The sequence below is a fragment of the Callorhinus ursinus genome, unplaced genomic scaffold (assembly GCF_003265705.2).
Source record: "Callorhinus ursinus isolate GAN/ISIS: 27379988/994484 unplaced genomic scaffold, GSC_fseal_2.0 scaffold61, whole genome shotgun sequence".
NCBI classification, from domain to species: Eukaryota; Metazoa; Chordata; class Mammalia; order Carnivora; family Otariidae; genus Callorhinus; species Callorhinus ursinus.
This window is the reverse complement of record NW_027397123.1, coordinates 3,905,122-3,916,782: the sequence shown is the minus strand read 5'-3', so window position 1 is coordinate 3,916,782 and position 11,661 is coordinate 3,905,122. Positions and strand designations below refer to the sequence as shown.

The 11,661-nt window shown below is 51.1% G+C and overlaps 1 protein-coding gene across 2 annotated transcripts; it reads left to right on the top strand.

Annotated features, from left to right (window-relative positions):
* The first annotated feature begins 229 nt into the window (after positions 1 to 229).
* On the top strand, positions 230 to 8,416 carry UPK1A (uroplakin 1A). Of its 2 annotated transcripts, XM_025854579.2 has the most exons (8): positions 230 to 294; positions 591 to 679; positions 2,130 to 2,330; positions 4,813 to 4,887; positions 5,032 to 5,139; positions 6,380 to 6,559; positions 7,840 to 7,923; positions 8,007 to 8,416. In XM_025854579.2, exons 2-8 carry the CDS (start codon positions 599 to 601, stop codon positions 8,049 to 8,051), a joined length of 774 nt encoding a protein of 257 aa, XP_025710364.1. In that variant the 5' UTR covers positions 230 to 294; positions 591 to 598; the 3' UTR covers positions 8,052 to 8,416. The 2 variants fall into 2 exon arrangements, with proteins under 2 accessions (XP_025710364.1, XP_073741452.1); XM_073885351.1 differs by having other exon boundaries at positions 7,840 to 8,416.
* Positions 8,417 to 11,661: the final 3,245 nt, after the last annotated feature.

The window sequence follows — 11,661 nt, the reverse complement described above, 5'->3', positions numbered from 1 at the left end:
AACCCCAGCCTCCTCCACCACCACGGCAGCCTGGGAGCTGGAGGCCTGGGGCACATCACCCTGCTCAGGCAGCCAGACATTAGCACAATCTTGAATTTCAGGTCTATAAATCACTTGGGTTGGGGGGGGTGGTGCTCATAAAACTCTTCTTCCATGCTGGTCGGCCTGCTTGACCTCTTGTTTCTTCCTCCAGACACCCTTCCCCCTTCCTGGGGACTGGCTCAAGGAGGGGCCTGGGCATATATAGGGAGCCACTGTGGGAAGAGCTGGCCACAGAGGCTTCGGAAAGAGAAGGTGAGGAGGGGGCTCGGGGGGTCTGGATGAGCAGGGGAAATTGGGAAGCTCTGAGGTACAGGGAGCCCAGCGCTGAGCTCTGGCCAGTGACTGCCCTGCCTGAGCCTTGGTTCCTTCTTCTGTAAGATGGCCCACCATCAGCGTTGTGGGAGGATTCGTTCAGTTCCAGTCTGGGCCCAGCAGAGAGCTGGGAGCATCCCTTGGCAGCTGGGGTGTGGAGGGAGGGTGGTGGGCCTGGCTGGGGCTGCCCTCCCATCCGGCCTCTGCCTGGCCTCATTCCTGCTCATGTGTCCCAGGCAGGACCATGGCATCCGCAGCAACAGAGGCAGAGAAAGGGTCTCCAGTTGTGATGGGCCTGCTGGTGGTGGGCAACATCATTATTCTGGTGAGACCTCCCCCAGTGCTGGGAGCCCAGTGGGTGGGTGGGGAGGGACAGCCCAGGCCTGGGGGTGGAGACTGAGGGCCCAGGACTCCCATAGTGATGAGTACTAACCATAGTATTTCATTAATAGTTAATTTTTTAAAATGTGATACCTGTACATGGCTCTGAAGCCAGACAGCCTGGGTTCAAACCCCAGTGCTGCCTCGTTCTACTGTGGGACCTGGGGCCAGCAATGTAACCTCTCTGGGCCTCGGTTTTCTCCTCTGTAGGTGGAGAGAAAATAGGAATGCCGGGAGGATGAGTTATTGGATTCATGGGCTCAGACCAGAGTCTGGCACGTGTGGTTGCTGTCTGTATTGGCCTTAACAGGAATAGTGCCCTGCAGCGGGTAACAGGGATCATCGCACAGGAAGCTGTTACTAGGACTGACGCGGGGCGCGCACACACTACGTGCCCTATGACTATTAGCTTGATTGGGGTCAAAGGTATCCACTGAGAAGCCTTCCCCTCTCCCTGTTCCCCATCTCTCATCCCTATAGGTACCTAGATCTTTAGTTTCTCCAAAGTTCTTTAAGCACATACAAATAGGAACGTATATACCTATTTTCTTCCCTTTTTGTCCCAAATGTAGCTCATTCTGGATCCTGTTCTGTGCTTCCCTGTTTCTCCCGCTCCCATAGTCTGGAGGCCACTCCACGTGAGTCCTCAGAGAGCCTCCCCGCCCTTTTCCACCCCTGCAGAGCACTGCCTTGTGCGGCATGGTGGTGCCTTTGACACGGAGGTGCGGAGAATGACCTTGTGGGTTTGTGATTTTCCTGCACGGGTAGGATTGATTTCTGCAAGCAGCATCGCTGGATCAAAGGGTTGATGCATTTGTTTGTTTGTTTTTAAGATTTTTATTTATTTGAGAGAGAGAGAATGAGAGATAGAGAGCACGAGAGGGAAGAGGGTCAGAGGGAGAAGCAGACTCCCTGCTGAGCAGGGAGCCTGATGTGGGACTCGATCCCGGGACTCCAGGATCATGACCTGAGCCGAAAGGCAGTCGCTTTACCAACTGAGCCACCCAGGCGCCCAAAGGTTGATGCATTTGTAGTTGCTCTGGCTCTGGCCAGATTCCCCGCTCGGGAATAACAACACTGTTTGAGGGAAGGCAGGGTGACCAAATGAGTGTCTCCTCTGTTCCAGTCATGCGGTCTGGGCTTCTCATGTGGCATCTCATGGTATCCTTGAAGCGTCAGGCAGCTGGGGCGTGGGTGGGGGGCAGGGATCTAGCTGGGCAGCCCTTCCCTTCTGGCCTCTGCCCAGCCCCGTCCCTGCTCATAGAAGGCGATGTCCTTGTCCCTCGGACATGCCCACCTTACAGAGGGCGGTGGAGGCTCAGGAGGGGAACTTGCTCAGGGAGAGTCCCGCGGCCCCAGCTGCTGTACCCTCTCTAACCTGATGCCCTGCCCAGCTGTCAGGCCTGGCCCTGTTTGCCGAGACGGTGTGGGTGACAGCCGACCAGTACCGCGCCTACCCACTGATGGGCGTCTCGGGCAAGGATGACGTCTTCGCTGGCGCCTGGATCGCCATCTTCTGCGGCTTCTCCTTCTTCGTGGTGGCCAGCTTTGGGGTGGGCGCAGCACTGTGCCGCCGCCGGCCCATGATCCTCACGGTGAGGCCCCAGGGGGAGGGCATGGGGCCGGGCGGGCACGGGGATGGTCACCACAGTCACCCCAAGCGCGGCTGGCAGAGCCGCGAGTGTGTGTCCAGCGTGTGCCGCACTCGGGCCTCGTGGCAGTCACTCTATTTCATCTTTCCATAACCCAGTAAGGCAGGCTCAGCTGTTACCCTCAATCTACAGAGAAAGCTGGGGCACAGAGAGGAAGGGAAGGGTGCTCTGCCCCGGAGGACGGCTCTTGAGTGGCAGGACTGAGATGCGAGCCTCAGCTAGTTGATCCCCAGAGTCTGTGCACATGAGCTCTGTCAAAACAACAACAACAACAATAATAATAGCACAGCTGCCATTTCAGGAGTGCTCATTATATTCTAAATGCTTTACATGGATGGGTGCGTTTACTCCTCACAGCCCGCCAGGAGGTACCGTCAGCATGGTGAGCCCATTTGACAGAGTTGAAACTGAGGCTCCGAGAAGTGACATCACTTACCCAGGGTTGCACAGCGAGTGGGTGACGGCTGGATTTAAACCTGAGCAGTTCAGCTTGAGCCTTGCTCTTCATTTCTTTTTCTTTTTCTTTTTTTAAGATTTTATTTATTTATGTGACAGAGAGAGACACCGCGAGAGAGGGAACACAAGCAGGGGGAGTGGGAGAGGGAGAAGCAGGCTTCCCGCTGAGCAGGGAGCCTGATGCGGGGCTCGATCCCAGGACCCCGGGACCATGACCCGAGCTGAAGGCAGACGCCTAACGGCTAAGCCACCCAGGCACCCCCTTGCTCTTCATTTCTGCCAGTGATAACCACCACAGCAAGAACCCACACTTCCCAAGGACGGCTCATGTGCCTGGCACTAGGCTAAGCAGTTCAGAAAATGAGCTCCCTCAGTGTCCCCAGCAGCTCTCTGGAATTAGTGCTTCTCTACCCATTTACCAGACAGGAAAATTGGGTCTCAAAGAAGCCAACAGCCCAGGTGATAGGGAAGGCAGGGGTTCCGATCCTGGCCACCCGACATAGAGCCAACATTGCGCGTGGTCCACAATTGAGGGCCTCTTAGATTCCCAGGAGCAGCTGCTTATTCAATCAACAAATGTTGATGGAGCAAGAACCATGGGCCAAATCCTGCGCTAGGCACTGGGGCTATCTAGAGAGAAAACAGAAAAGCCCTTGCCCTAAGGGTAGGATGCCCCCAATGCGACAGTGGACAGTGAGGAGGGAAGGGAGATCTGGAGCTGGAGAAGTGGGAGGGGAGGCCTGCAGCCAGAGAAAGGGAAGGCCTGGGGGAGGTGAGGGAGTGCGCCTTGTGTCTGCAGGAAGAGCATTCCTGGGGGAGGGAACAGCAAGAGGGAGCCAGGAGTCCAGTGTGGCCAGAGCCAAGAGGGGGTGGGGATGAGGGAGAGGCAATGAGGGCGGAGGGAAGGGGGGTACCATGGGCGGTGGGCACGGAGGATGAGGGCAGGAAGGGGAAGGTGGGCCTATCAGTCGAGTCTTGCCAGCCTTGATAAGGACTTTGGCTTTACTGGGAGTAAGATGGAGCCTTGGAAAGGGTCTTTTCCTTCTCTTTTGCTTTCTTTCCTGCATGTAATTCTCTGACATAACAGTTTAACCAAAGCCCTAAAAGCTCAGCCAACCAGTTAAAAAAAAAAAAAAGGTTTGTGTCTGTGTCTGTCTCCCCTATTGGTTTGTCATTAACTAAGACACGGAATTTAAAAACAAAAAATCTATTATGGGAAATTTCAAGCATAGAGTGGAGGGAATGGCATGAACTCTGCGTACCCATCACCTGGTTTCAACAATATCGACCACAGCACAGCCCAGCCAACTTGGTCCCCTCGGCTCCGCCCTCTGCCTACCCACATTGTTCTTTCTGGGGTATTTTGAAGTGCATTCCAGACACCAAATCATTTACCTGTAAATACTTGAGTGCACGTTTCTCTGAGTGATAAGGACGTTGTTGAGAGCAGTCAGGCGTGTTGTGCCACATCATCTTAACTTTTGGCAGAGGTGTTGGCATATCCCCATTCCACCCCCTGTTGCTTTAAGGGAGAGGGTGAGGGGCAAGGAAAGAGCTTTTTTTTGTTTTGTTTTTATGCGTAACAACCATGCCACCGTTGAGCCCTACAAAATTCACCCAAGTTCCTTCATGTCTATGTTGCAGTACCTAGTCTGTGTTCAAACGTCTCTGGTTGTCTCAAGAATGTCTTTTTTTTTCCTATAGTAGTTATTTATTTTACTGCGTCCAGACCAATAGTAATTTCAGGCAATACTTTACATATTTTGTTGATTTCATTTTTTCCCTAACATTTTGTTAGAAAAAAATTTCAAACATACAGAAAAGGTGAAAGCCTTGAACAGGGAACACCTGTACACCCACCACATAGATGCCACCATTTACGTTGTCCTCCACTTCCTTGAGGGGGTGTGGCTCTGCAGGCTTTGCCCTGACTGGGGGGTCCCTCTGTCTCTCCTCCATCTCTCCCCAGTACCTGGTGCTCATGCTCATCGTCTACATCTTTGAGTGCGCCTCCTGCATCACGTCCTACACTCATCGTGACTATGTGAGCTGGGCAAAGGCCAGGGGAGGGGCATGACTTGGGGCAAGAGTGGCAAGGATCTGGGTCTGAGTCTGGGGATGGAGTGGCGGTCGACTCCCCCACCACCACACGGCCCCACTGGACCCTGTTCTTCCTGGACCTCCACAGATGGTGTCCAACCCATCCCTGATTACCAAGCAGATGCTGACCTTCTACAGTGCAGACACAGACCAGGGCCAGGAACTGACTCGCCTCTGGGACCGTGTCATGATTGAGGTAGACAAGGCGGGGGGATGAGGAGATGAGGTGGTGAGGGGGGAGGGAGGGCTGGAGGACCTGGGGCTCTGACCACAGAGGTAGCTAGGGGCCTCCCATTATGCCCACTGGTAGATGATACCCACTCCTGTGGTTCTTCTGGGGGGCGAGGCTGGTCATGGTCATTTTCCAGATGAGTAGACAGGCCCAGAAAAGGGAAAAGGGAACATCACTTGCCCAGTGTCACATGGTTGGTAAGCTGGGATCAAAGTCTGACAGCCTGGATCCAGAGCCTCTGTTCTTGACCATTACAGATACCTTCTTAATCATAATAATGAACATTTAATGAGCACTAACTTTTGTTTAGTACTGTTGGAAGCACTTTTAAAGCTTATTTAATCCTTACAACCACCCCATAAGGGAGATCAGCTTTTTAGCCATGAAGAAACCAAGGTAAGAGTTTGAGTGGCTTACATAAGGTCACACATCTAGTAGGTCACAGAACCAAAAGGATTCAAACCCAGGCCACCAGCTTCCAGAAGCCACATTCTTTTTTTTTTTTTTTTAAGATTCACTTATTTATTTGAGTGAAAGAGAGAGAGAGCATGCACATGTGCGGGGGGTGGGGAAGGGCAGAGGGAGAGGGAGAGAGAGTCTCAAGCAGACTCCGTGCCAAGTGCGGAGCCCAACATGGGGCCCGACCCCACGACCCCGAGATCATGACCCATCATGACCCGAGCCAAAACCAAGAGTCAGATGCCCAAGTGACTGCACCACCCCGGTGCCCCAGAAGCCACATTCTTAATTAAACCCAACGTGATATGGCAGAAGAGAATATTGAGGACCCAAGGGGAAGTAAGGTCCCAATTGGTTTCAAGTCATACCACTAGCCAGGATTGGAACTCATACGTGAAGGAGCCAATGTTTTCATCATTCAGGGCCACTAGTTGTACACGCACAGGGGCCAGAAAAAAGCCAGAAATCCTTTTTTTGGTGTCATTTACCTCAGATTTTGTTGACAGCTAATTCAAAAGAATTTTAAAATGAGTCACAAGTGTGGGTTTGACTCAAACCCCCATCAGCCTCCTGGTGCTGGGACAAATATCTTCTGCTCCTTGTTCACACGCACAGACACTGCCCGCCCCCCACTTCGAGGCCCAGGACATGGGGAAGTCGGCCCCTTCCTCACTCTGGAACCTCAGGCGAGTGGCTGTCCTCTCTGAGCCAGAGCCTGCCTGATCCTCCCCCCGCTTCTCTCCAGCAAGAGTGCTGTGGCACATCCGGGCCCATGGACTGGGTGAACTTCACATCAGCCTTCCGGGCAGCCACCCCGGAGGTGGTGTTCCCCTGGCCCCCACTGTGCTGTCGGCGGACTGGCAACTTCATCCCCCTCAGTGCAGAAGGCTGCCGCCTGGGCCACACAGACTACCTGTTCACCAAGGTGTGTCCGCTCACTGCCACTCCCCTGTCTGTGCATCGGTCCAGCCCCTCTGGTCCTTCTCTCTCAGCCTCCCTCCCACTTTCTTCTCCTCCTCCCCCCTCTGGCTTCTTTCTCTCTCTCCCGTCTCTCCGGCTCTCTCAACTCTCTCCCCTGCTCCCTCTGCAAGTCACTGGGAGGCCCAGGGTCTGTCTGATCCTGAGCTGGCACCTGCCACTTTTCTCAGGTCGTCTGGGAAGAAGAGCAACAGGAATCATAGCAATAGCATGCCCGCCTTAGTAACAACGTTCATTGAGCCTTTATGTCGTTCTTCGTCGTTCTATGTCGTTCCCGGCATTCTTCTAAGGGCTTTAAGTCTTTGTCTTATTTAATTCCCACCACGGCCTGTGAGGTGCAATATTATTAATGAGCCCATTTTAAGGATGATGAAACTGAGTTCACTCTCTAGTGAGCGATGGAGCTGGAACTGGATTTCAGGAGCTTTAACCAGTGCAAGGTGAGTGCAGAGGCAGAGAGAGAAACCAGAGGAGGTTAGACTAGGAGGAGAACCAGTTCCAACGGTCCCTCTGGCTGCTTTCGGCTGCCTAGGGGCCCTTCAGCCACATGTCTTAGATCAGGTGTCACAGGGAGGGGACCTGCGCCAAGCATGACGGCTATCAGAGCCAGACGGCCACTTCTGAAGCCCAACTCTGTGCAGAGTGCACGCATGCGTCATTTCATGGACTCCCCACGACCACTTTCAGAGGCCAGTGCTGTCAAGATTGTCACCTCACAGATGGGCAAACTGAGGCTCAGAGAGCCAGAATCATTCCCAGGCCCTAACAGCTAACAAATGGCGGGGATGGCCCCCAACTCGGTCCCGCCTGACTCCAGGACGCGCACCCTCAACCTTTGTTCGTGGCTGCTTCCAAGTGGAGGCAGGGGTCTACCTGAAGGTGACTCTGTTGTGAGGCTCAGGCCCCACTTGGCCTCCTTCCTAAATGGGGACGTATCAAAACTGCACTGCTCCTAAAGGCAGATTTCAAACCCTTGGAACTTGTGGGCAGTGTGGAAAGCCAGCTCTGCACAAAATCGCCCTCAGACTGTCATAGCCACCGCCAGGGTAGTACCTACTTGCTTGGGGCCTGGGTTCAACATCACATCCCTGGCTCCCCAAAAACCATTCTGGGAGGTAGACACTGCCACAATCCCCATTGCATGGCTGAGGGGAAGGCAGGGACTCTCCCTCAGTGCTAGCCCTACTGGGCATTTTCTCAAACCCCTGTCCCCCCCCCCCCGCCCAGGGCTGCTTCGAGCACATCGGCCATGCCATCGACAGCTACACGTGGGGTATCTCATGGTTTGGGTTTGCCATCCTGATGTGGACGGTGAGAGGCGGGAAGCCTGTGGGCGAGGGGGGGATGTGGGTGTGGGGCTGGAGCGCCCCTCACCTGACTGCCTCCTCATCCAGCTCCCTGTGATGCTGATAGCCATGTATTTCTACACCACGTTGTGAGGAAAAAGGAGGGGAGGCTACGTGCACACCTCGGCCGCCTCCTCCTTCTCCCGTTCCGGTTTCCTCCGGCTGAGGTCTGGATGCCTGCCTCACTTCTCCCCTTCCCACCTCCCTTAACCTTCCCTCCTTCCTCTCTTTTACCTCTTCCTTCTCTCTTTTACCAACTTTCTGAGCCCTGCTGAGACTTGGGGGTGCCCTGAAGCCCTTGGACATGTGTACAGGGACCCTTAGCCCTTGACCTCATTTCACTCTGCTGATTCCTGGCGCATCTTTCAGTGTCAGCTTAAAGTCCTGTGCTCAAGGGACCCTTCCCAGATCCCACTACCCACATCACCAATGCCTCTGTTGTAGCTCCCCGAGCTCCTCCCTCATGGCAGGTGCTGCCATTTTTGCTAAGTAGTTTGTGATTGTTTATTCTCTGGTTGACGGAGATTGCCATGAGGGGAGGGACAAGCTCTGTCGTGGTCACTTTATTGTCCCCAGCATCACCCAGCAGAGGGAGGAGCATCGATATTCAATAAATACTGGTTGAATGAATTAATTTGTTTTCTTCTGGGGCAAAGGCGAATGAACAAGAATGGAAGTGGCAGAAACCCAACTGGCACTGACTGAAACATAACATGGAACTTCTTGACTCGTGTAACTGAGTCAACATTGGCTTCAGGCACGTCTAGATCCAGGAGTTCAATCTAAGTTTCCAGGAAACCTGCTTCATTCTCAGGCAGGATTCCTCTGGCAACGCCAGACTTACATCTTGATAGCTAAGCCACGGAGCAGCAGGAGAGGCCTCTCTCCCAACAGCTTGAGCCAAGGTTGAGGATTCAATCTCACTATCTTAGCATCTGGGCCCATCCTTTGGTTGGGGAAAGGAGGGTACCTGAATTATTACTGCTGCTAAGGATGGTGTTGGGAAGTGGGGGTGATTCATCAAAGGAAAATTAGAGTGCAGGGCTGTTGGGCTGGTACAGGTGGCAGATAGCCTCCTTCGAGGGGCTGTAGCTTCCAGCAAGTCTCTAATGGATGCATGACAGCAAACACTCTAGGAATTTCATCCTCACTGTTGTCCTCACTCAAGCAGGCCAACCTCTGTCCATTTTATAGCAATTAGGCCCTGCCAAGAGGGCCTGGCTTCCTTCCCAACCAGATGATGTTTCTCAGGGTCCCCATTTACTCCACTGGTCTGCAGATGGTCTGCAAAAGCTGAATTTAGATTTCAGCTTTTTAAAAATACACTTTTGTTTATTTTTTTAAAGATTTTATTTATTTATTTATTTGACAGAGAGACACAGCGAGAGAGGGAACACAAGCAGGGGCAGTGGGAGAGGGAGAAGCCGGCTTCCCGCTGAGCAGGGAGCCCGATGCGGGGCTCCATCCCAAGACCCTGGGATCATGACCTGAGCCAAAGGCAGATGCTCAACCAACTGAGTCACCCAGGGGCCCCTTAAAATATACTTTTAAAAATCTGTAATGGTCAAAGGGGTTTTTTGTTAGGGTGAAGAATTGGAAACATCCCTCAGCAGGGAGTGGGTTGTACGGCTCATGTTCTATCCTTGGCCTGGATTCTCTGTGGCTGTTTAAGAAGAAGATGGAACTATGTGAGCCAATACAAAAAGATGTCATAATGGCATAAATAATTGGAAAGTATATATAAAGATGTTCATTACAGTGACCTAAATGAGCCTCTGTAGGGGACCAGTTAAGTTAGCTATGCTACGTCTGTAGTCTAGAATACCGCACAGTAGTAAAAGGTACTGTTCTAACATGGAGAAATCTCCAAGAGATGCCGAGTAGAAAAACTTGCAAACCACATGCAGTACTTTTATTCTTGTAGATACATTTTCAGGGCTGGTCTTTTCTTTTTAAAGAAATGGGCCAATGTTTTTAGAATAATGTTTTAAAAAATGCGAAAAAATGGAAATGGAAAAAAAAGAATACTTAAAAAAAAACCAAAATCATTCATAACCCTTCTGCTTAGAGATTATAAAAATTTAGAAATGGAAACGTCCCATATTTCATTCCCCACACCACACCTCCCCAAATCTGGTCCAACCCCCCCCCCAGAATAATTAACACATGATGAATGTCCTTTTTGGCTTTTCAAAAGTTTATATTTTTTTTAAAGATTTTATTTATTTATTTGACAGAGAGAGACACAGCGAGAGAGGGAACAGAAACAGGGGGAGCGGGAGAGGGAAAGGCAGGCTCCCCGCCGAGCAGGGAGCCCGATGCGGGGCTCGATCCCAGGACCCTGGGATCATGACCTGAGCTGAAGGCAGACGCTTAACGACTGAGCCACCCAGGCGCCCCTCAAAAGTTTATATTGACACATCTATAGATATTTACATAAGCACAAGCACATGCTTAATAGAATCATGCTTTAAAATATTGCTTTGTAACTTGCTTTCTTTACCTAACTATATGTTATGGTCAATTTTCATGTCAGTATTTATGACATTCACCTCTGGTTTTTTGTTTTTCTTTTTTACTGTTGTAACGCATTCTAGGGTATAGATGCGTCATAGATCATCTTGATCTGTTGTTAAGTAAACAAGGCAAGGAGCAGGAAGGGGATACATAACTGATCTCATTTTTATAAAAATCATATATATCTTCCCCATGAAGGACTCCATACATATCTTTATAATGTTTGAGAAACTTTGTATAAAGATTATTATTTTTCAAAAACAAGAAAAGTGGTTTCTAAAGTACTGAACAACATATAGTTTACTTTGCAAGCCAAAATTTTAAAATAGCATGTAGATGTGATACACACCATTATTTATTTATTTTTATTCTTTAAAAGATTTTATTTATTTATTTATTTATTTGAAAGAGAGAGAGAGGGAGAGAGCACAAGTGAGCAGGCGGAGGAGCAGAGGGAGAGGGACAAGCAGACTTGTGCTGAGCAAGGAGCCCGACTCGGGGCTTGATCCCACCACCCGGAGATCATGACTTGAGCTGAAATCAGGAGTCAGACACCTTAACGGACTGCGCCAGCCAGGCGCCCCTACACACCATATTTAACACACAAGAGCTGCTCCCAGTTAACTGACGTAACTGGCTTTCCTGCAGGCTCTGGAATGAAAATCTCCCTGATCCTGTGCACATATTTGACTGCCTTGTAAACGTGTCAAGGAAAAGGGGGGATTCTGGCCTAATCTTTCACATTCAGGTCATGAGCAAGTTCACAGTGACCTCGTCTGTGACTCAGAGTCTCTGAAGGAGGCAAAGAGGCCTCACCAGCTTCTCACAAGCCCCACCACACTGTCTGAGCCACAGTGTGCCCCTCTGTGAAATGGGGATTCCAACAATCCCTGCCTCGGGGCATAGGGCCCCATTCATTCTAAGAGTTCAGAAACTAACAGAACTTTTTATTGTGAATCAGGAATTTTCTCCATTCTGTGTAATCAGAATCAAGTGCAGAAATACACATCCGCTGAGGCTGCGTGAGTCCCACTTGCAAATGTCTGGGCTCCACCATACCTAATGTACAGAGGCTGACTCACCAAGGTGACTCCCATACTTGTACTTTAAACAGTAAAGTCACACTTGAATATGCTTCGTGCTTTTGCTGAGGGATGCAACCCAAGGGCTCAGCGTACATTAGAGT

Excerpts from the sequence above, each read along its gene's own strand:
- UPK1A (XM_073885351.1), top strand. The coding sequence starts at position 599 with ATGGCATCCGCAGCAACAGAGGCAGAGAAAGGGTCTCCAGTTGTGATG. Across the intron at positions 4,888-5,031 it reads CCTACACTCATCGTGACTAT|ATGGTGTCCAACCCATCCCT; the intron begins GTGAGCTGGGCA and ends GGACCTCCACAG. Across the intron at positions 6,560-7,839 it reads CAGACTACCTGTTCACCAAG|GGCTGCTTCGAGCACATCGG; the intron begins GTGTGTCCGCTC and ends CCCCCCGCCCAG.